We start from the raw sequence: 24,171 nt of genomic DNA on the forward strand, positions 1-24,171 counted from the left end.
CATTTGAGGCGGGTTTTGCACCCTAAAACAGTTTTTTAGCCGAAACAAAAAACACGTATTTCTTCCTTTGGGACCCTCTATACACCTGCGAAGTTTCATGAAAATCGGAGGGAGACACAGGGGTCAAATGCCCACTTAAATTTGTCCTCATTTTGACATTTGAGGGGGTTTGCCCCTAAAACAGTTTTTTTAGCCGAAACAAAAAAAAACACGTATTTCTTCCTTTGGGTCCCTTTATACACCTGCCAAGTTTCATGGATATCGGAGGGGGACACAGGGGTCAGATCCCCACTTCAATTTGTCCTCATCTTGACATTTGAGGGGGTTGCCCCCTAAAACAGTTTTTTAGCCGAAACAAAAAAAAACACGTATTTCTTCATTTGGGTCCGTTTATACACACACCTGCCAAGTTTCATGGAAATCGGAGGGGGACACAGGGGTCAAATGCCCACTTAAATTTGTCCTCATCTTGACATTTGAGTGGGTTTTGCCCCCTCAAACCGTTTTTAAGCTGAAACAAAAAAAAAACACTATTTCTTCCTTTGGGCCTCACTATAGACCTGCCAAGTTTCATGGAAATCGGAGGGGGACACAGGAGTCAAATGCTCACTTAAATTTGTTATAGGTTTCATCCTGGAATGGAATGTCTCACATTCATGTTTGTTTCCATTTCCAATACATTCGAATGAATACATATTCGTTTCAATGGCATTTACAAAATCACCTCTGACATTTTATGTTAAACAAATAAGATTATTTTTGTGCACGTGTGTGTTAGCCGATGCGTAGCAAAGTATTTTAGGAACAACACTTGAAAAAAATTATTGTAGGACTAACTAATGAAAAATTTCTTTGTAATCGAAGATCATAATACCTTTTAAGGTGTGGTAATATTATAATGGGATTGAGATCCGAAACTTTCGGACCCGGATCCGGAACTATCGGATCTGGATCCAGATCCGGAATTTTGGGATCCGGATCCAGATCCGTAACTTTTGGATCCAGATCCAGATCCGAACGGATCCGGATTTTTCGGATCCGGATCCGTTTGGCCATCCCTAGTGGGGATGGCTAAATGTATTAAGTGGGAAAACATAATCTGGGAACGTAAAATCAAGGTTCAACATTTTACATTTTTTCAGGAAAAATGTAAACTGTAAACTGTAAAAACGTAAAACTGAGGAAAATTTTACAACATTTTACTATATGTTGGGACCATCAGGACTGAATGTATAATACGGGAAAATGTAAAATCTGGGAATGTAAAATCAGGGTTCCACTGTATATGTCACATGTTAAGTGTTAAGCAAGGCTGAAATGTTGGTGAGGTTAACTATGAACAGTACGAAAGTACATTCCGATTTTCTTGTTGTTTGTTCAAAAAGTAAATGTTGAATAAATTATCACACACCTCTAAGTATCTCACAAGCCACATTTTGTTGTCTGACCGCTCATCCACCTGAGTTCCTTCAATCCGCTGGGCAACGGATTTCTCCAGTACTTCTAATGCTTTCTCTTTCCATCTCTTGGGTCTCCCTGGAGGAAGGAATCCGCTTTGCTTCTGTCGCTAATAGAAGAAACAATATTTCACTGTGACAAATATTTAAGGATTCACAAAAACATATGCAAACAGTTAACACTAGAGTTTAGTCAACCCTAGAGCTAAGCTGAGACCCACGTATCAGTATAACTCATACCAGTTCATATTTGATAACTAATATCAATCGTTTTACTTATAAAGGGTGGTGCAAAATCATCATCCTATTTGAACTGACCTTTATTTTGACATCTTGTTGTTTATATCAGTAGTGTTTTGTCAGTTATGTGGAAAAATTGTGACACTTTTCTGGGCAGAGTAATATCCCGTTTTGGTGATTTGCCATGGCCAGCCAGGTCCCCCAAATTTACCGCTCCAGATTTTTTCCTTTGGGGATATTTGAACTCATTGGTTTATGTGAATAAGCCAGAGACATTACAGCAACTAAAGGACAATATTCAGCATGAAATTGAAAACATTTCCTGAAGAATAAAGAGAGCCCAAATTTGCATCAATTCGAATGGTGATCATTTATTGGATGTTATCTTTAAAAATTTAGGACATAAAACTTACAAGTATCCATAATTTTATATTCCATATGTTTAATTTAAAACCCAAGCTATAGGCTAAGAAATTCAGGTGATGACTTTTGTGCCACCTTGTATTACCAATACTTTTCCAAAGTCTAATTATGCAAAATGCACAAATTTTAATTACTTTTGGAACAGTATTGTGTGGAAAAGATGGATTTAATTACACTGTTCAGCACACATTTTGTTACTGAAATGAACGTATTCAATCTTTACTAATCTGAGGATGCTGAACACGGAAATGACATTAAAAAGTTTGATTGGCTCTCATTTTGCCATAACAGAAGGGGGTGTGGGAGAGGGGGCACATTCAAGGGACCCAGCTCAACTTGAGTATATATGTCAACACTGCTGATGGTCTGGCATGTTGCATTCCAGTGTATCATGCCATCCTCTGCTGTTTCAGATCCCCTCAACATTGGCCAGTTTGCATTCAGCTGTACAGTGTTTCTAGAGTATTGTTAGATTTCATATATGCAGTATATACAGCAACATGGCAACACTGGTGGTTGTTTGGCAATGTGTCATCCCAACAACAGAACTCCATTCTGACATGTCATGTATTCAGGGAAGTATTTCACAACCTCTGGCTGCTAGCCAACCCCGTAAGATATCAAACTAACTAACTCTCTAGCCTTCTTAAACCTGAAGGTTTATGGCTGCAGCAATACAAGCCTTCCATCTGTCCCTATCCAGGGCAAGATCAATCCAATCTTTTACATCCATACAGATTTCTTGTAGGTCCATCTCAATGTTATCTCTCCATCTTCGTCTTGCCATTCCTACAGGTCTCTTACCATCTGGTTTCACCAACAAGAATCATGTAAACCACAAGATAACAAAGGCCGAATTAAATGACCTAATCAGGGACGTAGAACTTCCCAAAAATAAAGCTGAATTGTTGGCCTTACGGCTGCAACAATGGAATCACCTGGTGGATGATGTAAACATAATACTCATACACACAAAGAATTCCTTCCATTTTTCAAAACAAAAAGTGACCTGAATGTGTGCCATTGCAAAAGCTTCTTTGCATCGATGAATATATCACATATGACATATATAAATTCCTCCAAGTTCTGTCTTAAAGTAGTTTTACTGCCCAATGGTAATGTTCAACCTTCAATTCCTGTTGTACATGTAGTTGACATTAAGGAAATTTATGAAAATATGAAAGAAATTCTTCGGTGATGGTGGGTGAACTACATGGAATGCATTTTGACAAGTGTGTCATAGTTTTCTGGGAAACAGGAGAGCAAAGAACTATGAATAACTCGTGGAGAATCTTCGGACATCTTACAAGACTGGGTGGGAATTCAACATTCATAGTATTACTTAATTACTCTTTTCTCTTAGTGCTTTACTGTTAATGGTTTTTACTGTTCAAGGGATCTATTTCAGTAAAGAAAGGGTACTTTCTCCTACACAACTGAAAAACTTTCTTGTCGAGGATTCGGTAACCATTTATTTCAAGGCAGTCCCCAGAAATTTTTGTGTGTGGGTGGGTGGGTGGGGGGGTGGCATTGTTAAAGTGGAGGAAATATACAGTTACGCTTTCCCTCAGTTAAAGAGACTTACCATAAAGCATCACCAGCACTAAGTTAATTTGCATACATGCTTAATCTGTCTTTCACAGCATCTCTCATCTATGTTTTCACGCTATAATTTCAAAATATGAATTGTATTAATTCTTCCCAGATATCAGCAGGGGGGGGGGTTCTCCTGGCCTCCTTTTGCTGGCACTCTTAATATATTTACCAAGTGATGCCCACATTGCTTATGATTAATTGTTATGTAACGTGAATTGTTTATCTTGAAAATGAGTGTCAATGCATTGTTTATGAATAACATGAATTATGCCGTAACTTCAAATTAAGAGGCAATCTTATAAAATGAAATGCATATTCGTGTTCAGGAGGTCAATTTCAGTAAGAAGCAGCTACTTTCTTTTCTGTAGCAGAAAAAAAGTGAAAATTTGTAGAACAGTGTTATTAAATGACAGCTATATTAGTATTCTGATCATCACATGTGAGAAAGTAAATATTTTAACCCTAGTTTACCCATGCCGTACAAGAAATTTACTTGCCTGAGGGAAAGGGGGGTTCACAGGTACACCCTTTTTTTCATCAGTAAATTGAAGAAAACATTTTGTTATCAAATCACAACTTCCTTTCTTGTTTACATAAGTTTAGTTACTTATTGATTATAACAAATACAAAAATTATCATAATTAATAAAAGTTGAATGAGTGTCACACACCTATTTTATCATTCACTACAACTTGCAAAAAACATATTAATTTTTCATCAATACTTTTTCTGTTTATATAGGTGCAGTTACACATAAATTATCATCTTTACTAACAAATTGTACAGTGTCACTGGCATGAGTGTCACGAATAGTAAAATGCATCCAAAGAGGGTCCATGGGCATTTTGCCTCCTATGTATGTTACATTTATGTTTTATGAACAAAAGTAAAACAGAAATATTACCCCCCTTCACCTAGGGTAAGATAGGGTTAAAGCAAAACTGGTATAGTTGCAATGGAATGCTGTATACATTCTGTCAAAAAAGTACCGGGAATTGTTAAATGAAATGCAGAATTTTCATTTATTCATCAATATTTATTTTGTCGCCTTCAAAGTAGGCCCCATTTGATGCAACACACATATGACAGCATTTTTTCTAGTCTTGGAAACACTTTTTATAGGCACTTTCCGGTATGGCATTCAGCTCCTTCCACGAATTTTGCTTTATGGCTTCAATCGAGTCAAAACGGGTACCCCGGAGCAGCAATTTTAGTTTCGGGAACATAAAGAAGTCACACAGTGCCAGATCTGGTGAATACAGTGGTTGATCGATTGTATTCATTGTGTTTTTGGCCTTAAATTCGGTCACAACTGTCGCTCTATGCGATGGCGCATTATCGTCATGTAAAATCCACGAATTGTTCTTCCACAAATCTAGCCATTTCTATCAGATTTTCTCATGCAAACGCTTCAATACGGCCAAATAGTATTCTTTATTGACAGTCTGTCCCTCTGGAACAAGTTCATGATGCACCAAACCACGAATATCGAAGAAAACAATGAGCATCACCTTGACTTTTGAGCAACTTTGACGTGGTTTTTTCGGTTTTGGCTCGTCTTTTGTCTTCCATTCTGATGACTGTTGACTTGTTTGCATGTCAAACTCATAGACCCATGTCTCGTCAATGATGCGTTCCATGAATGTGGGATCAGAATTGGCGCGATCCAGCCATGTCTAGAGAGACCTGCTCACGGTACTGTTTTTGAAGAAAATTCAGCTCTTTTGGAACAAGCTGTGCGGCGAAGTTTCTCATGCTCAAAATATCCACCAAATCGAAATAACAGACTCGTGAGAGATGTTAAGGTCACTAGCTATCTCTCTTAAGCTGGAATGGCGATTATCGAGCACAATTCCCTTCACTTTTTCGATGACTTCATTGGTTGAAGAGGTTGAAGGTCGTCCAGAACGAGGCAGGTCTTCGACGATCTCTTGGCCCTCCTTGAATGCTTTGTACCACTCGTAAGCCCGTGTGTTTGATAGAAAAGACTTATGGTGAATCAGTTTTAACATTTTTAGTGAGTCAGCACACGAAATTCCATTCGGAACACAAAATTTAAGGCAAACTCTTTGTGCAATAATTTCGTTCATTGTAAAAATCATGATGCACTACTGAAGTGGACTGATTCAACCAGCTGCTGTAAACAAACTGGTAGACAGATTGCGCTCATGTTCCGCATAGTAATTAAGTACAGTGCTACCAACATATAAAAAAAAGATATCTAAAAAATCATTAGCATGGGTCTTTTCAATTACAAATTCCCGGTACTTTTTTGACAGAATAGTATACTGCATATTAGTAACATTTGTAAACATTCTGAACATCTTTATTATAATTAGGGATGGACCAATATGAAATTTTTGCTAATATCAATCATGTTCCTTCACCATCCTAAATTTACATATGTAAACAGATGACTTCAACGAATTTGTCTTAGAAAAAGAAATTACATATTTAGACATTTACTTTGCAAAATCCAAATTATACAGTGGAAGTCTGATTTTACATTCCAGCATTATACGTTTTCCAGCTAACTAGGCCCCAGTAAAAGGCCATGTTAAATAATAGGATTTTCACCTTGATCTTATGTTTGCTATAACTCCCGTTTCCCCACTTTATATTTTTTCCAAGAAACGTCGATGTCATAAAATTTGTCAGAAGGCGGTTCTGTTGGCCACATGACTTCTCCCTACTCTTTTCCTTTTCCTTGCTTTTGCATTGGTTTCATTCACCATGTCACCTTCAACTTTCAGTGGTTAGGCTTTTCATGCTAGAGGAGGGAGCAAAGAGGCAAGGCTGAGTCAGTGGGCAGGAGGAGGGGGAGGCACAAGTTGCATTTGTCACACCTATCTTGATGAACAGCACACTGTTATTAAACTGATTCTCATAAAATGCTGCTTTCACTAGAGTTTGGACATAATGTTAGTGTGTGGCTGACGTGAATTTTTCCAACCTTTATCCTCTACAAAAATGCGAATGGAAATTTGACAACAGGGCTCGACCATCATTTGCTTCTTTACCAATGGATTTACGGTATCATTCCTAGTTGAAGGGGGCAAAAGGAGGGGTGGAGGTTTGTTTGCAAAAACTGTTCCTTTCTTCTTGTGTGCCATGGTGGCAATGGAAAACATTAAGAAGGGTTTGCCAACCTCCATTATCCAATACTGGATAAGAACTGTACTTTTCCTTTTAATGGGAAGTTGTTTAGATTCCTCAGGAAATAAGATTGGGTCTGGTCTACATTTCACAGTCAGTTATTTTTAATCATAAGTTTCTTCAAGTACACTATATAATTTGGTTATCACAATGAAGTTGAAAATGCATAAGCTAAAGAGATTCATCTTTTCTATGATAGAAAAATATTGTCAGAAGAAGTGTTGGGGGGGGGGGGGCATTTGCCCGCCTCATGCCCCCTCTGGTATAATCACTAGTCTTGCAATTACTAAAAAGTGCCAAGTGTTTCAGCCCCAATTTTCTTGCCCATGTGGATGTGAGCATCCTTACACAAGCCATCTCAACCAATTAGCGTGAGGGCAACAAGCAACCATTCCTCCTCCTTTCCTTTGACGTCTATAATTAAGCATTCACTCCTGGATACATACATTCAATGAACACAGTATTGCACAAGTAAATAATAATAATAATAATAATAATAATTCACCCAACTACCTCAACACTAGCGTGGCTATGCTGTAATTGCACGATTCAGCATTTCTTAATGCAAATATCTGAATCCGAAATCAAGCTCATATGACCATAGCATTGACAGTATGGGAAAGCATAAAGCATTCTATAGCTCGACCACAAGGGGAAAAAACCTTCCGTCAAAAGTGTTCGCGCACCTTCCCTGGCATTATTGGTGCTCGGGGCAGTGTTGCCACATTCGACTTGAAAATATCGGGAGATTGTTCCTTGGGAAACAAGAAGATCTGCTACAAAATCCGATGATCTAATAGTAGCGAATGAACAACGTTCTCGGGGGCAGAGGGGGGGGGGAGAGGCAGCATAGGCCTGCACACTGGGGAGCAAGGGGACGTCCACAGATTTTTTCCAGCGAGGGGGGAAACAATGTATTTTTACCACAGGGGTAAACGAGGTATATTCCCCATAATAGTGTTGCTCTCTCAGAAAACACCACTTCGATTTTGAAATTATCACATTCCTACATCTCTATTATAATAATGGATGTTAATTACTGTGACTGAAATCAACTCATACGTCTGAAAAAATAGGTACTTTTATGTCAACATTCATTTTCCACAATTTTTCAAGTTGAATGCTAACAATAACAAATTAATTTGCCTTCTGCTGGTGTTCGGTGTACAGCTATCGTTAGGGGTGAGCACGCATTCTGCACCAAAATGAGAAAATACATTACGTATGTGAAATATATTTGGTGAATTAGACAGCATGTCTTCCTCAATAATTCAAGATAGCAACACTTATGCTAGGGTGCCACCTATCCTCCCCATCTGCTAGAAATAAACACACACACACACAATGACACGCACACACATACGTATAAAATAATTTGCCCATGCTATGAAGTCAAGAGGTTCCACCCAGTAAGGCATGGATGTTTCACTGTGTTTGTGTCACTTCATCCATTTCATCAGTCTTTCATTCATCCATATTGTCGTACTTACCTGTAGAGGCACAAAAGCGACGTAAAATAACTAAAATAGAAATAGATTTTCGGGTGGGATAAAATACAACCATCTAAAAATAGTAATGTAGTAATAGTAATAAAATAATAATAATGTCCTAGCTCAATTGAGTATCGTTTGGCATAATTTCACAGTTCAAACAACACTTTTCATGGCTGAGTGGAGTTCCACCCTACCTCTCCCCTCCATGTTCAAGTTAGATGAGCAAGAAATGTGCTTTTGAGCAGGCCGTTGGAGGTTCCATAGCAATAGTTTATTAAGGAATTATCTCGAGAAATCAATAGGTCTGTTTACAGCATATCTTGTTTTTTTCCCTTCAGAACTCAAAATCATACTTCTTTCCCATTGTTAATTTTCCCCTTTTTAAGAATCCTGCATTTTAAGTTGTTTTTTTTTTATTTATGGTCCCTGAAAAACATAAAATTGGGGTTCCACTATATATTCATTTGAGTTTGAATTTTTGGGTGTGTCAGCATTTAAAGCTATTTTGCACCTGTCACATTATATGGGGTCCAGCCCCTTACCTTATCCAAAACGTATATAAGAACACAATTGTACTATAATTAAAACATTCTGACTTTGGTTAAAAGCTGAGGCTGTAAAGGGGCACTCAGCACACACAAGGACAAAATACAGGACAACACACACACAGTCCTATGAACATTATACTGGCTGTAGATCCAGGCGCCAGAGCCTCGTTAGTTTGCAAAGTGCAGTCTAGGGTGTACTATGTTGAAGTGAGGTTGACTTTTGGGTGCCTTAGCAGAATATCGTCATCTTACACCTCTATATATTCATTAAAAAGATAACAAAATGGCAGAATTTTGCACTAAATTACAGGCTATTTATAGAAATATCAGATTAGTAAAATTATGAGCTACTTTACTGAGAGAGTAAGGATTAATCCGTGTCTTCCCAAGCATCAGATCGGTGGGCAATGGTGAGCTCAGACTAAATCAATACCAATATAACGACAGTATATCACTACTGGAAACTATTAGTCCCACAGTCAAAGCATTCTACAGGGTAAAAAAATGCAGATTAAAAACTTTTGAAAACTTTCAAATGGTCTGGAAATTCTGCAAAATGCATATTATTATTTTGTGAAACAAGTGGATTTCAAAATTTAGAAATTGCTATTTTAGTAGTATGGGAATGTTTTTTTTAAAACTGACATTAAAAAAAATTAAACAGAATACAGAAACAGGAAAAATACTTAACAAATCTTTACTAATTTCATGAAAGCTATAATTGAATTGAATTGAATTGACTTTATTGCTGGGCGAGGTTCAGCTATTCCTGGTCTAGTCAGCAGGTTGAAAACAGCACAGAAACTTAGGTTTTAAAAGTAGTATGCAGACTGAAAGAATAATTAAAAGGCTTTACTACATTTTTTTCTATGTACCTGTAATGCAAAGGCATCAGCTTTTTCTTCAGTTTCAATTATCCGCAAAGCTGTGACAATGACAGTTGGTTCCTTTCTCACTGTATTTAATGTCCGACTTAACACAAGACGTATCTGTTTTTCAAGCAAATCTGAAAGCATTTCGACATCTTCAAAATAGGCCTTTAGCATATTCTTGTCTGCTGGAGCTTGGTTGGGTAATTTATGTAATTCATAAAGGACATCATCCCGTGAATTCTCTAGATCCATCAAACTCTGAAATTCAGAAAGCATATAAGAACTCTACTAAAGAACAGGCATGTTTCAACATATTTAACATGTTGTAGACATTTTGAGTGAAAAAATGGTTCAATCATAACTCAAAACTGCATCTCTGGCATTACGCACAATTGTTACCAGTTACTTTACTCGGTAGGCATGTCAGCTCAGGTGGTAAAGCATTGGCACAGAATGCCAGTCCCTTACATTTAATTCACCAGTGACATGGTGAAAATACTGAATGGGAAAATTGAACTTTTACCATAAAATATTAAAGTCCAGGTCAACTAAAATTTTCCATTCAAATTTTCTGCAACTGAACACCTGCATGCATCAAATTTACTGTATTATTACATTTCTATTGAAAAGAATGTATTATTAATACTACACAAATATATACTGTATGTTCACAAATTTCCACATAGCACATTTTCAACACACACTGGAGTAATTTAAATAATTAGTGCATTTCAATTTAACAATATAGTATCTGTATGCACAAAAATAAATCTTTAAGATGAAAATGTCACTTCAATTGCACATTATCAGAGGTATTAAAATCTTCAATGTTTTCTTCCCAAATTCATGTTATTTTTTACAAAGTTTGGAAATTTTATTTTATCACAATTTTTGTTGAATCTGTCACAAGTGGCAAATTTTATGTAAGGCCACCAAAATTAATAGAACTTAAAAACAAAAGAAGAAAAAACAGTTTGATGGAAAAGTTGGTACGTTACTCCAATGTATTACCCATAAAGTTAATAATTTTATTAACCATGCCCATAACACCCAAGACATCACCAAACTTTTTCCTTTCCTTAGCTAAAAAGAGTGTTATAATATTCATGACAATTATCTAGGATACCACCTTCATCAAATACTTTTAACTAGAGTTCATAAGTATAGCTAGTTTTGACCAAATGATCAGTGACTTTCATCACAAGCTGATTAAAATTCAGAGTTGCCCTACAATCTCCCAGTTCTGAACATGTAGAAGCATTACAATGGATTAAATATTTGTTTGCACACACCAAGTGACATCTAAGGATGGTGTTGTCATTTTGATCCCAGCATGCTAGGAACTCCACCAACATCTCACTTCTCTTCTTACAGTTACTTGGCATGCAGAAAAATATTGCAGTGTCATTCCATGTCAGTTCATCCAGGTCATGTAACCACATGATTTTTGATTTTGAAATAAAAATGGCCCATGTTTATTGATCAAAGGTAACCAAAAACCCATTTTTTTATTTTCTTTTCCTCTAGTGGTTCCAGAGATACTGAAGGTCAAACTTTGACCATTCTTGAGCAAAAAAAAATTGCTGAGTCAGTGTCTGTGTTTCCAAGCTCTCTATTTCACTACAACACAAGTTATTACCCAAACAAACAAGTTTTCCTAAGTAAAATTTCCCACAGATTTCAGACCTCTCATCAGAAATGTGATATCTGCAATAGTTTAGAAAATGTAACATGACTGATGTTTTGAAAATCTTTGGCAACTTCCCCACAGAGCATATTGTATATCAAAAGATATACCCTGTGCCAGGTATCTCTGGAGCAAGGCTGCGCATAGCATCAGAGAAGGGGTGGAAATGGAGTGGGCAGAGCAAAGTAGTACTTTCTGCTGCAAAAGCTGGTAAATGCAGTCCTTTCCCCTCCACGCAATCCCATTTCCTCTCATGTGTTCATTAGTAGAGCCATCTCAATTCACTACTTGGGCACACTTGTTTTAGTTTGCCTGCTCCAAGGATAGTTGGAACAGGGTATAGACCTCATAGAAAGAGGAGTTTGATACTAAATGAAAGACGAGAAAAATTCCTACAATGTGCATTTAAAGTAGTGGCTTCTTGCTTAAAACATGTGATCAAATGTATAGCAGTGCGGTCTAAGGCATCATGGCTCTGGCTATGGTGTATGCGCAGGTTCAAGTATCCTGGGGGAAGTGTAACAACCTTTCTTCTAAGATTTCGGCCAGTCTATGGGGCCGGTGGCCACCCACCATCATGAGGGAATTGGGGAGCTACAAATGAGTAGCGTAACCTGGTCTCAGAAACCTACAGTAATGAGTGGGGGTTCGTCATGCTGACAACACGTCACCCCATAACTGGTTGGATGATCTCCTATCTCGGCAGGTTGAAGGAAGGATGGTCAAGATATCCACCAGCACCATGCAGCAGCAATTAACACACAATTTCATATAAACTACACACAATACTTCAGTTCTTTTTTGATCTCTAGTATAACATTTGAAGGTATGACATATTTGAATCACAAAACAATACATCCATTTTTACTATTATTAACAACCGCCACTTGAAAAAGTCCTTTGTTTCCCTTTGTTACCCCATAATATTATGGGATAGATTTAAATAAATGGTTCTAATTGCTCAACTACTGCATCTTTTTTGAAAATTTTAAATTATAAATATAAGAATTAGTAAAAACCAACATTTTAAGCAATGTCCGACAATTAAGGGTCCAGGGAGGATGCAGGCCCAATTCTCGAAAAAAAATTTCGGACCACATGGCAGCATTAACATGCAATTTCTTGAAAAATATACACTATATTTCAGTTCTGTCTCTTTTGTTCATTAGTATACCTTTAAAGGAATTACATGCTTCATTTACAAAATAATATATCCATTGTTACTATCATTAACAAGTGCAGGTTGAAAATGTCCTTTGTTTCCCTCTTTTTACTATGGGATAAATTGAAGATAAAGGGCTTTAACTTCTTCAAATACTAGATCTTTTTTAAAAAAATTAAATTCTACATGTAAGAATGAGTAAAAAGAAACATTTTAAGGAATGTCTGACAATGAAGGGACCAGGGTGGAAGCAGGGGCAAAAGCCCCAAAATCTTCTTTGGGAGGGCATAAATTGAGTATGTTTCTTACTGTGCAGCAAAGCCATCAATGAAATAAGGTGTATGTTCATGTAAGTTAGGTGTTGTTTAACGTAAATGACAATTTTATACAGCATTTTGTATACCATGGAAACATCATGATCCAGGTCATCAGATAGTGCAGCATCAGCTAGACTTTCATAATACATCATGACTGGATGCTGGACTTTATTCCAATGTTTTCCTTGTGCTTCATTTTGAATAACAAAGGAAAAATTTTCACTAAAATGAAACAAATCAATAACTTTTCAAACACGGATTGTCCCTTTCAGATGTTTTAGCTATGTTAGTTATGTTCTATTGATACTGTCCCACTGGTGATACTCAATACCACATGTATCATGGTCCAAATCATTATTGAGATGCCACTTTAGCTTTTCTGGAGGAGGACATCATTTGCAATGTCTGAGCATACAGCCAGGATTTCCAACGTCACACAGAAGAAAATAAAAATGTTAACTGTACTTGCCATCATGAGCTAGACCATGAAGAAGCAATTCAACATTCTGGTGCATGGTGCAGATACCGACTGCATGGGTTCCAGCACTTCATGCTAAAACAAACAATTTAGGGTATGGTGTACAGAACTTTCAAAACCCACTTTGATATGATGATATTTCTCCTTAAAGATAGCGGAAGTCTCTTCTGTTTGTACACATTCCTTGATATGCTGACTCTATCTTTTATTCCTGGCATTTGTCAGGAAAACTTGTCATCTTGACAGAAACCCTTGAATAAGTTGCACTCTCTCTTCAGATAGTTTCTTCTTTGTTGAGAGATGAGGTAACACAGAAATTCCATTTTCCAATGCAAGCTTTCCTCCCTGCCAAACCATGCACTCAGATGCCAAAATTTTTGTGCAGCTTTCTGGTCTGGAAGAATGCAGAATCATTGTGAGAATGTGGACTTTTCATTGTCCATTACTGTGGGCAGCTTCTGCTTAATTAGAGCCACCAAATTTTTCCTGATCAAGCTGGGATTGTTTGTTGTCACTGCTTGAGCTCATTTCAAATTAAACATCTAAAAGTTTGGATACCTTAGCCTCCCGATGGCACATCGTCACCTTGTGATCAAGGGGTCCCAGGTTCGATACCCGGTGGAAGCACATAGTGGTTCTGATCCCACTTTAAACTGTAGGTCCAGTCCTGATTAGTCTTATTGTGCATAAAGTGGACTTAAAAACAAACTTAATCAATCACTTTGGATACCTTGTGTGGTATAGCTGCCAACGGCTCCTGCAAGTCTTGCAAGTACAGGTAAAGAATGCAGCTTCTGTGGTGACTTACCAAACTTTTGTGAAAAGTACAGCCTAATTTTTCCCTTCACTGGTTTTGCTTCCAACTCCTCAGTCAAATCACTTTCATTGGGTTGCTGGGATACAGCTTCAGCAACCCATACAATGTTCCTATCCAACTTATTTCTACACGATAAACAGATTTTTTGACCAGGGATTAAACAAAGTCCTTTGTTGTCTGCTGCTTTCCTGCAGTACTGCAGACATAGCTTACACAGAGTCTGCTTAATTGGAACACTGTGCAATTCCATGGGATCACAGTACGATGTCTGAAACATATCGTACTTCCTCAAATAAAACACTTCATGATGGAAACATATTGTCTGCAGATCTTCCTTGGATAATCGTCCTCAGCACAAGAAGAGTTTGAATTTCTGGAGAAAATGTTTCAAAACTGTTGATTCCCGTGACCTTAGTGTTACTCACTTTATGGCAATCAATAATTATTTTCTCCATTCTAACAGAACATGGTTCCAGTTTATGAGCAGTAGTAGCCACTATTCTCCTACAAAGATTTAAATCACTCACATAAACACTTGAAACCTTCAACTGTCAAACTCCTTCAATGGTAAGACATTTCTCCACACATTGTATTTGCTTACTGTACTGTTATCGGTTCAAGGTGAGAATACTTTTCCTGAATCCTACACAGCAATGTACTGGGAGACCAGCCTTGGATGAACTGCAGTGATGCTCTCATACCTAGTCTGTTGACAACTGAATTCACTGCACTCAGGTGGACTGCTTTTTATAGCCTAGGCCGTGGATTGTTCCAGAAGACTCCAGAATGTTCTGGAAGGTTCTTTATTATTTATAAAGTTCTAAAACATTCTGCAATATTCCATATTGTTCCAAAGTATTCTGAACATTCTAGAAAATTTCAGTTTTTTCAAGAAAGGTCTAGAATGTTCTGTAAGGTTCCATATTGTTCCAGAGGACCCAACAGGGACTATTCTACAACAAGAGTACATAATAATCCTAAAACCAATAAGTTGCTGACCAAGGCAGTTTATTAAGATAAAAACACTTAACACGTAACGTTTCGACCCTGTATCAGGGTCTTATTGGTTTTAATATGGAAACAAGGCTTAATTATATTACAATAATAATCCTGAATGGTGAATTAGAATTACTTCTCATTACAACAGTTCATTAATTTCAAAATGTGACTGCTCCGATGCTTATCACTGCGACACATTGAAATTTTTCTTAGCAACTGCATATATACTTAACATGCTGAATTTAAAAACAAGTTCTGGAATTTGGATAAGAACATGTAGCAACCACTTGTCTCAAAATTTGTTGATTTCATATTGAGTGGCTGACTGACTCGATGCAAATATTTTTTTGAATTAGTGAATCATTGCACTTCATTACACGCTACCAGCAGAAAAAAAAGAAAAAAAGACTATTTGTTTAAATGTACCTCACAGGAAAATTTCTCCCCTTCCATTCGATACCAAACTCATCTTTCAATGAGGTCTACCTTTTGAGATACAATCTCCTTTGTGGAAAAGGTTGATGAAGCTTTCAACACTTCAATCATGTTGGTGTTATTCAGGGTGGCTACAAAAAAGCAGAAATAAAATTCCCTGACTTTTCCAGGTTTTCCAGGACAAAATTTACATTTTTCCCTGACAATTACAAACTAAACTAAATCGATGTTTTTGCAAATGGTAATAATAAACTCCTACAGATCCAGGTATGGATTTGTTAAGTACCAATATTATCTTCTATGAAATTGACTTAATTTCTCTATTCTCTATGATTTGAATTCAAACAGCAAAATAGTGAATTTGGAAAATTATTACAATTCACAAGCTTTTGAAGGATTACAGAATTTTATCATACGCAGTAAGTTTAAAATAAAATACTTGTTTATTTTTAAAGTTATGACTAAATGAGATTAGAGTGAAGAGTGATTGACTAAGAAATACAATTTGTAATTTATCAGTCTCCTTATACATTCTCGGTATTATATGTTGATATTTCCACTGAGGTTTGGACCCTCTGCTTGCAAGAAAAATGAGTGCGGACTCATTTTTGGATGCATAAAGCTACTTCTCTCTTCTCTGTAAAGCAAACAACTTAACTCTTGCATATAAGTGAAACAATTGAATTATACACAAGAAAGTGTCACATTTCCTTACATTATCAATGGGATTTCTGCTTCAGTATAGTATATCCAAGTGAAGTACTGTGAAACTGACAACATACTGTTAGTTATACAATTATTGCTGACGAAAAGGGTATGTAGGTATTAGAAATTTAACGCAAGCAATTTATAGAATTGCATTGCATAGGTACCTGATTTAGCTAACCAAACATTAACAGGAACACTCTGTTAATAACAACTTCTGAAAGTTCATATATGAGGGGCATCCTGAAAAAAGCTCCAATGTTGCCTGTACGCAGCACTATACTGGATCCGCGCTTAGAAGGAACTGTACGGTAAACAAATGCACGTGTATGAATACAGTGTTGCCAACCAATAACTGCAGAATATAGCGAAAAGCGAATTATCACAGTGTGTAGGGTTCTAGATTATATTGTAGAAATGCTTTCTATGGATAATCACCAGAATCACAATGTGGACACGTCATACCCTATTTGTTGCTAGTTTTCATAGAATAAAGAATACAAATTTTCCTCCTCACTTCCCTCACAAGAAAAGCCATTTTTTGAATGGCCAGTTCTTTCCGAGTGTTATCTTTGTATATCCGTAGGTTTATTAAATATATATATGTAGTATAAACATATTCACATAACTAGAGTAGTTTTGCATACATTTTTAGAGTTTTCCAAATTTCACGCAAATTGGACAAAAATTGTAAGAGAATTTGAAAAAAAAAATCCAATATCGTGGATCTGCGATTTTATTTTTTTATGCTATCAAAAAATGAAGTAGACCCTATCTTGCAATGGACGTAGAGAATATATGTGCAGAATTTCGTCTAATTTACTCAAAAATCGTAAGAGGTTTGACGAATCGAAAATTACCAACGAAATGGAACTTCAGCCACTTTATTTCTTCCATTTTTCAAAATTTTTAAAATCTAGCATCATATTTACAAACAGCGACGTAGACAACGTTCGAATAGGAACATCTGCAACAATACCACAAGGATTAATACTGCTGTTAAAGAAAATAAATAAACAAACGAAAAATAGGTCACTTCCGTGCCTATTTTTGAATGAAGTCAAATAAGTATGATACTACTGTGCAAATATCTGAAAGCCATTATTGTCACCAATGCAGGACCAAAAAGTTCAAAACAGCTAATTTTAGCAAAAGAATAGGCGGATTGGCAACACTTCTCGTTGAGTCTGCTTGAACAACAGACCCTGCCACGCGCAAAAAAATATAGTCCACTTTCTAACTTGCAAGAATAGAACATTCCTTCAACACAATTGTAATTATCGTACTCTAGAATTATCATAACCAATATTTAGTATGTAAATGAACTCCAGGTTGGCATAAATACACAAGACGTGACAATTTTTACTCTGGGTACAACACGCATGCGTAAAGGCTGGGCATGCGGGAGGGAATTTCAATTTGTGCGAGATGGATGTTCGCGTTGGCTACGTTAAACACTGCAGCGGGAAACCGTTGAAAAGCGCCGAGAAACAAATTGTATTGAATGTGTTCGCAAAGTTTTGCGAGAAATATCCAACTATGGTTATCCAGGACGTGATGAAATTGACATCTGAGTTTACTGGTGTCTCTGTTAAGAGTGTAAAATCTGCGTGCAGCGAGGTTCTAAATAAGGGCATTTTAACAACACCAGGGAAAAAGCGTCAACGTCAAAAGCCTGTGTTACAAGTTCAGTGCGATGAGTTTGCGAGAAGTGCCATCCGTCGTAAGGTTCATCACTTTTTTGAGAGGAACGAAGCGCCAACAATAAATAAAGTGTTGGTGAGTGTGAATAGTGATCCGTATCTGCCGAACCTTAAGAAAACAAGTTTCCACACACTTCTGAAAGAAATCAGTTTCGAGTTTGTGCAAAGCAACAGAAAAAATATTATTGTTGACCGAGAAGACATATTGTTGTGGCGCCGGAACTACCTGAGAAAAATACGCGAATACAGGCAGGAGGGGCGAAAGTTGTATTTCCTTGATGAAACGTGGGTGAATGAAGGCCATACTGTTTCTAAGGTGTAGGTAGATTCTGCCGTAAATTCTAAAAAAACAGACTTTCCTCTAAGGATTAACCACAGGGCTAAGAAACCCGACCGGCAAAGGCAGATGCCTTATTGTATTGCGTATTGGAGAAAGAAGAGGAATGCTTCTGGGAATCAGATTACATGTGCGACACGATTGTTGACCGACTTGTTATCAATCCAGCTGATAGCAGTAGCGGCGGCACCAACAGTGAAGGGGAGGAATCTATGGAAGGAATCGACTTTCTATCTGACTCTGCTTAGGCAAGTAAAACACTTTTATATCTTCAAATTAAATTCTTAAGTATAGAAGTTCAGCTTATCTTGTGAATAGTTATAGTTTTCCTTTTTATTTAATTTCTCGTAGCTTGTAACATTGCTTTCGCGCCAACTTTCTCTCACACGTGGTGGAAGCAGCAGAAGCTTTTCTATCATCCAATCGCTGAAGCCTGGCGGAGTAATACCTTTGCCCTTGTGTTTACAGTGCAGTCCCTTCTAAGCGCGGAAAAGGTATAGTGGCTGGAGAGCGACACACACATGCGGGGAGGAAGAAGTGGCATGTAACTGTAATCTGATAATCACAATGCAGCCATTTTAGGACAGTTCTAGGTTAAAGATTGCAGCTCTCATACAGTCTCCCACATACTGTGATGTAGCCTACATGTAGTAATCAGATTTTTGCATGCTCAGAATTTGGCACAGAGCCACCAGCAATCGTGTGACATGTGCAGACCGGACGTCGTGAGTGAGAGTATGGTCAGACGATGGAGCAGACAATTCATGGAAGGCCAATCGAATGTGCACAACCCCATACAGCTGAGTACACGTGGGCACTTTGCATCACTTCAGGTAGAATATCTTGGACCACTCCCTGTACAGCTCTGGCCTTGCATGTACCCACTTTCATCTCTCTGTTTAACTGAAGAGGTTTCTGGCAGGACAAGGATTTGACAGCTACACTGCAGTAGAGATAGTTCCAGTCTTTGTTGTCAGACACATATGCCATTGGCATACAAAATTTAGTGCCATGCTACGACAAATGCCAGAACAACGGTGGTGATTATGCCAAAAATTAGGTTAGGACTCAATGTTACTAATGCAATAAATTACAACTGATATTCTTGTTTTATGTAAACTTGATTTTTTTGTTATTTTTTTTTTCAAATTGGTGTATTTTTTATTTTTTAGTTTTTTACTATTCAGTGTTATTTTTTCCAAAATTCACATTTTCAGTTTAGCGCATTTTCTGACAAATATCTGAAATTATACCTTCATGGTGTTTTTAAACTACTGATTCAAATTGCAAATATCTGAAATTATACCTTCATAGTGTTTTTAAACTACTGTTTCAAATTGTAAGTCACATGGCCTAAGCCTCTTTGTGAGAGTTTGATATCTTGGAAGCTATTTTGGGATAAGTTATTTTCCATATCCCCTTTTTAATTTTAAGGTAATGGTTTTAGATAAAGGAATTTTCCCTGTACATACTGAAGGGTGCATAATGACCATAAGTGGTGACACCCCATGTAGCACACATTGTTGGGCAAACGTTGTGTGATTGTCGGCATGGTTGGGAAGTGGTTGGTAGTTCTAGCCAACGAATATCTTACGTTGGGCCAATGATTCACATTGTTGGCAGACATGGTTGTCAATTACGCCCATATTGTAGGTTGGACCAACATTGCATTCAAGGTTTGGTACAGTGGCCAGTGACGTTATGCCAAACGAGAAAGAGGGAGTAAAATTCCCCCTGTCGATCAGCAAGACCCTACAGTGAGAAATAAATTCTGTTTAACGTTAAAAAATGTGCAAAAGCAATCACTTAAAGTGAAAATGATGTGTAGAATTAGATATTTCCAGAGCTTGAACATTTTCCGTCCCGAAAATTTCCCGACTTCCCGTCGAGAATGTCGGAATTTAAAAAATTTCCGACCCCATCCCGACCCAAAAAATGCTGTCCCGCACACACCTCTAAAAACAATCACTGGAAATAGTGTGTAAAATTCGAGTTTTATGAAGTGTCGGGAAAAATAAAATATTTCTCGTCCCGAAAATTTTCCGATTTAGTAGGAAAATGGTGAATTTTACCCGTCCCGACCAGAAATTTTCTGTTCCGCACTTACCTAATGTGAACGAATAGTGCGAATTCAATTTCTATTGCGCTACAATGTAAAGCTTAGGGCAACCAAATGAAGAACGAAATTCTTTCAGGACAAAACGAACCTCGGGCTGTTGCCGGAAAGTATAGCAAAGAACATTCTCAATGAATTTAGTTAAATATAGACGTAAAAACGATGGTGTGCTCTTTGATTTGTTCATCCTTCGGAGAATTTTTTTAATAATAATTTCACATAACGATTTATATCGAAATACATATAATCGATGTGTGTTTGAAAGTCGATTGTGACTTTGTGATGACGGCCAAAGTGGATAAGGATATGTGACGACTGACGAGTTAAATGTTTTTTTTTTTTTACTGAAGACGACGTTGAGAAAGTTAAGTGACACCTGATTTAGTTCGATAATAGTACAGAGAATGAAAAATAATGTTATAATTTACTTGCAGAGTTATTCATATTTACACAGTTATAAAAGTTATGCATTCCGAGGCAGTTTTTGATAACGGTTAGATTTTTAAGAATTTACAATATAGCATTGTATGTATCAACATTTTCTCCCGGATTTCATTATTAAACATGTCTAGGAACCTACGACCAAAAATTGGTGAGAGTATCACCATGAAATCGGGATGTAATAGATCGAACATGTGCCAGTTTTCTTTTCTTGGGGACCAAAAATTCAATTTTTGTGGGTCTCTTAATTGCAATTGAAATTATAAATTATTTCCTTGTTATGCATTATGAGAAACATCGACGATTTTTTTGAGAGAGACTCTGAATCACACAACCTCAACGAAGAATGTTGAAAGAGTATTTTTCGTATCTTTCCAGTTGCCAGTTGCTCAAGTTCCTTTTGTTTTATTGTGATTTCATCATGTTATGAATGCAATTTTTACATGGTTTGATTTTGATTTACTTCTGCTAACACCTATTGCAGAGTTGTAGCGATTGCTTAAGATTTTGTTCAATATGTGCCTTTGTGGTAAATGTTTACTATCCTTCGGACACCCATAACTTCTGAGTTTCGTCAATTATTGACATTTCTACTTACCTATCTGCTTCGCGAATCATTTTTTAACGTGTATTCACGTTTTTTTGATCATTTTTTTTTTAAAAAAAGTGTTTTTGTAACTGAAGAACGTACGTTTCCGCAAATGGTTTGTGGGGCTATGCGGGAATGGTGTGTGGGGCTATGCGAGAATGTTGTGTGGGGCTACGCATATTTTTTTCGAAACCAATTTTTAACTATTGTAACCTATTGTGACCCTACCTAACCTAACCTTATCGGAAATGGTTCGTGGGGCTATGCATCAATGGTTGAATTTCCGCTATGAAACATTCCCACATCACACAAAACACCTTCCAGATGTTAGACAATACTACAGGAACTTATTACGGTAAGTAGTTTCTTCTGTAGAAATGAAGAAATCTGTCCAAAGGATAGTAAACTAGTACTGTATATTGTACTGATTGCAAGAGATTGATCTTTTACTTTTACTGGCATCTTCATTCTAGGTGAAGGCAAAGCAACTTCGGCTCTACAATCTACATCTGGGTCAGACGAGAATTGCAAATTGGCAGTTTCATGGGAGTAGTTTATCTGTTATTTCATGTCATCGGGCAAAAATTGAGAATAGACTGTTAGAAATACATGAAAATCAGAAGCTTATTTTGGAAAATTTGAATCCAACATTGATATCCTCAAATCAGCCCTTGCCTGAAAATCTAAAGCTTCCTTGTCAACCAGAGGATGACATTCAGATGGTGGAAGAGTGGTTACTTTCTTCTCCTGAGCACATGAAGCAGATGGTAAGTTGACATATTTCCGTGAGTGAAATCATTAATGTCAAACTCTTTTTGTGTGTGTTAATCAAGCAGTTAACATTTTCAGCATAATTGACTGTAGCTCAAAGTGGTATGTTGTAATTTAAGAGAGATCAATTACATTCTAAACTCCATGTGCTTCTTTTACTTCAATATAAGTTTCACTGTAAAAATCATGCAAATTTAAGTATTTCAGTGTTCATAAAAATTTCTATCTCCGGGAGACGTCTCAAATTCGTTTATTTTGTTATTTTTCACATTTGTACTTACCTATTATGCATTGCTAAAGATTCTTTAAGGTGGGATTTCGCTTTTTTGACGAAAATAATTTCAATTTTGCACATATCGAGTAATTATTGTTCGTTCCTTCTTCGCTTGCGTTACACACAATATGGTGGGCAAATCTTGACTAACTTTGTGTATCGTCAGTGGGTATGCAGTGTTTCCAACCTTCCTAACCAAAAAATAACAACTTCCCTAGTTAAAAGAAGGGTTATCTTAGTTACGGTAGGTTAGGTTAACATAGTTAAAAAAAGGGTTACATTAGTTACGTTACATTAACTTTGTTAAGTTAACATACTCAAAAACCATGTACATTAAGATGCAGATTTACATAGGTTATGTAACGTTAACATAGTTACAAATATGTGTGGTTGGAAACACTGACCGGGGGTTACGTCATGAAATGCTCACAACATCTGGTTTATGTAGTGGAAGGAAATAGAGGCAACAGCTTTCGTGCATCAGAGAGACAAACATTAATCTAGAAAAATACATGATTTACCGGCCAAATAAATTGAACGATGGAAGAAAACACTTCCATGACCTTTCAAAAGTGTACAGAAACTCAGTTCCGTTCTGTAAAATTGAAGAAATACGTTTCCCGGAGATTGAAATTTTACGATAAAATGTGTACCTTGTATCGCCCACAGTGCAGTCAGTGCTTCTTGATTGAATTAATGTTTCGTTGTAGGAATCATACATGAGTTTCATTGGAGGCAAAAACCTACAGCAAATTGAGTGAAGAATTCTGGATAAAATATTTTCTAATGCATTGGCAGCAAGTCATAACTGGACTGGACAACACAACAAAATACCTCTCCGACATTTGAAATTATTGGAACTTGTACCAAGTAAGTTAGAAGGCTGTTCTTTTTTTCTTTTTTCAATTGGTAACTAAATTTGGCTGTAGGGCCATTACTTGTTGATGTAAAATTAAAATAATGTACATGATGGAAAGTTTTGGAACATTTAGTATTAAAAGTAAGCATTCTTTTACATAAGTCTTTAAAAATCCTCTAATAAGGACATTTCAAAAATGTATTCTGAGAAGAAACATTTTTATTTAAAAAAAAACTTATTTGTTGTTTAATTTTACCATTGTTTTTGGTATATATATTTTTTTACTTCAGCTGTCTTATTTACTTAATAGGAAAAACTAATATTATTTCATGTAACACTGAAGTATTCTGCTTTTACTAGAACAGTGTTCATAAGTGCAAACTCATTTGTCACATTTCAGCAAGCCTGGCTCAGTTAGTTGAGCTTTCACTTTATATTCAGAAGGTAGTGAGTTAGATCTCAGATGAGGCCAGGCTAGCCATGCAGTTTCTTCCCTGCAGTTTTACATGACTCACACGAAATGAATATTGTGGCAAATCTCTGTAATTCCTTTCCCTACCATATAGTCATGGGCGTCCGGATGGGATGCATGCCCCCCCCCCCCCCCTGGAAAATGAAAGTCAACCAAAAATTATGTATTTCACACATATAATTTCATTTTAGCCACAATAATATCTGTTAATTGTTGCATGAACA

General features: G+C 36.9%; 1 protein-coding gene across 2 annotated transcripts in view; it reads right to left on the reverse strand.

Annotated features, from left to right (window-relative positions):
- The window catches only part of LOC145984092 (exocyst complex component 3-like), a 164,549-nt gene that overhangs the window by 56,838 nt on the left and 83,540 nt on the right, over positions 1 to 24,171 (reverse strand). For both annotated transcript variants that reach the window (XM_083117498.1, XM_083117497.1), the window contains exons 5-6: positions 9,789 to 10,043; positions 1,412 to 1,567 (exon numbers count right to left, since the gene is read on the reverse strand). In XM_083117498.1, coding sequence (XP_082973624.1) covers positions 1,412 to 1,567; positions 9,789 to 10,043 — 411 coding nt within the window. The remainder of the gene's footprint in view (positions 1 to 1,411; positions 1,568 to 9,788; positions 10,044 to 24,171) is intronic.

The sequence above is a fragment of the Lepisma saccharinum genome, chromosome 2, assembly GCF_977018435.1.
Source record: "Lepisma saccharinum chromosome 2, izLepSacc3.1, whole genome shotgun sequence".
Lineage (NCBI taxonomy): Eukaryota > Metazoa > Arthropoda > Insecta > Zygentoma > Lepismatidae > Lepisma > Lepisma saccharinum.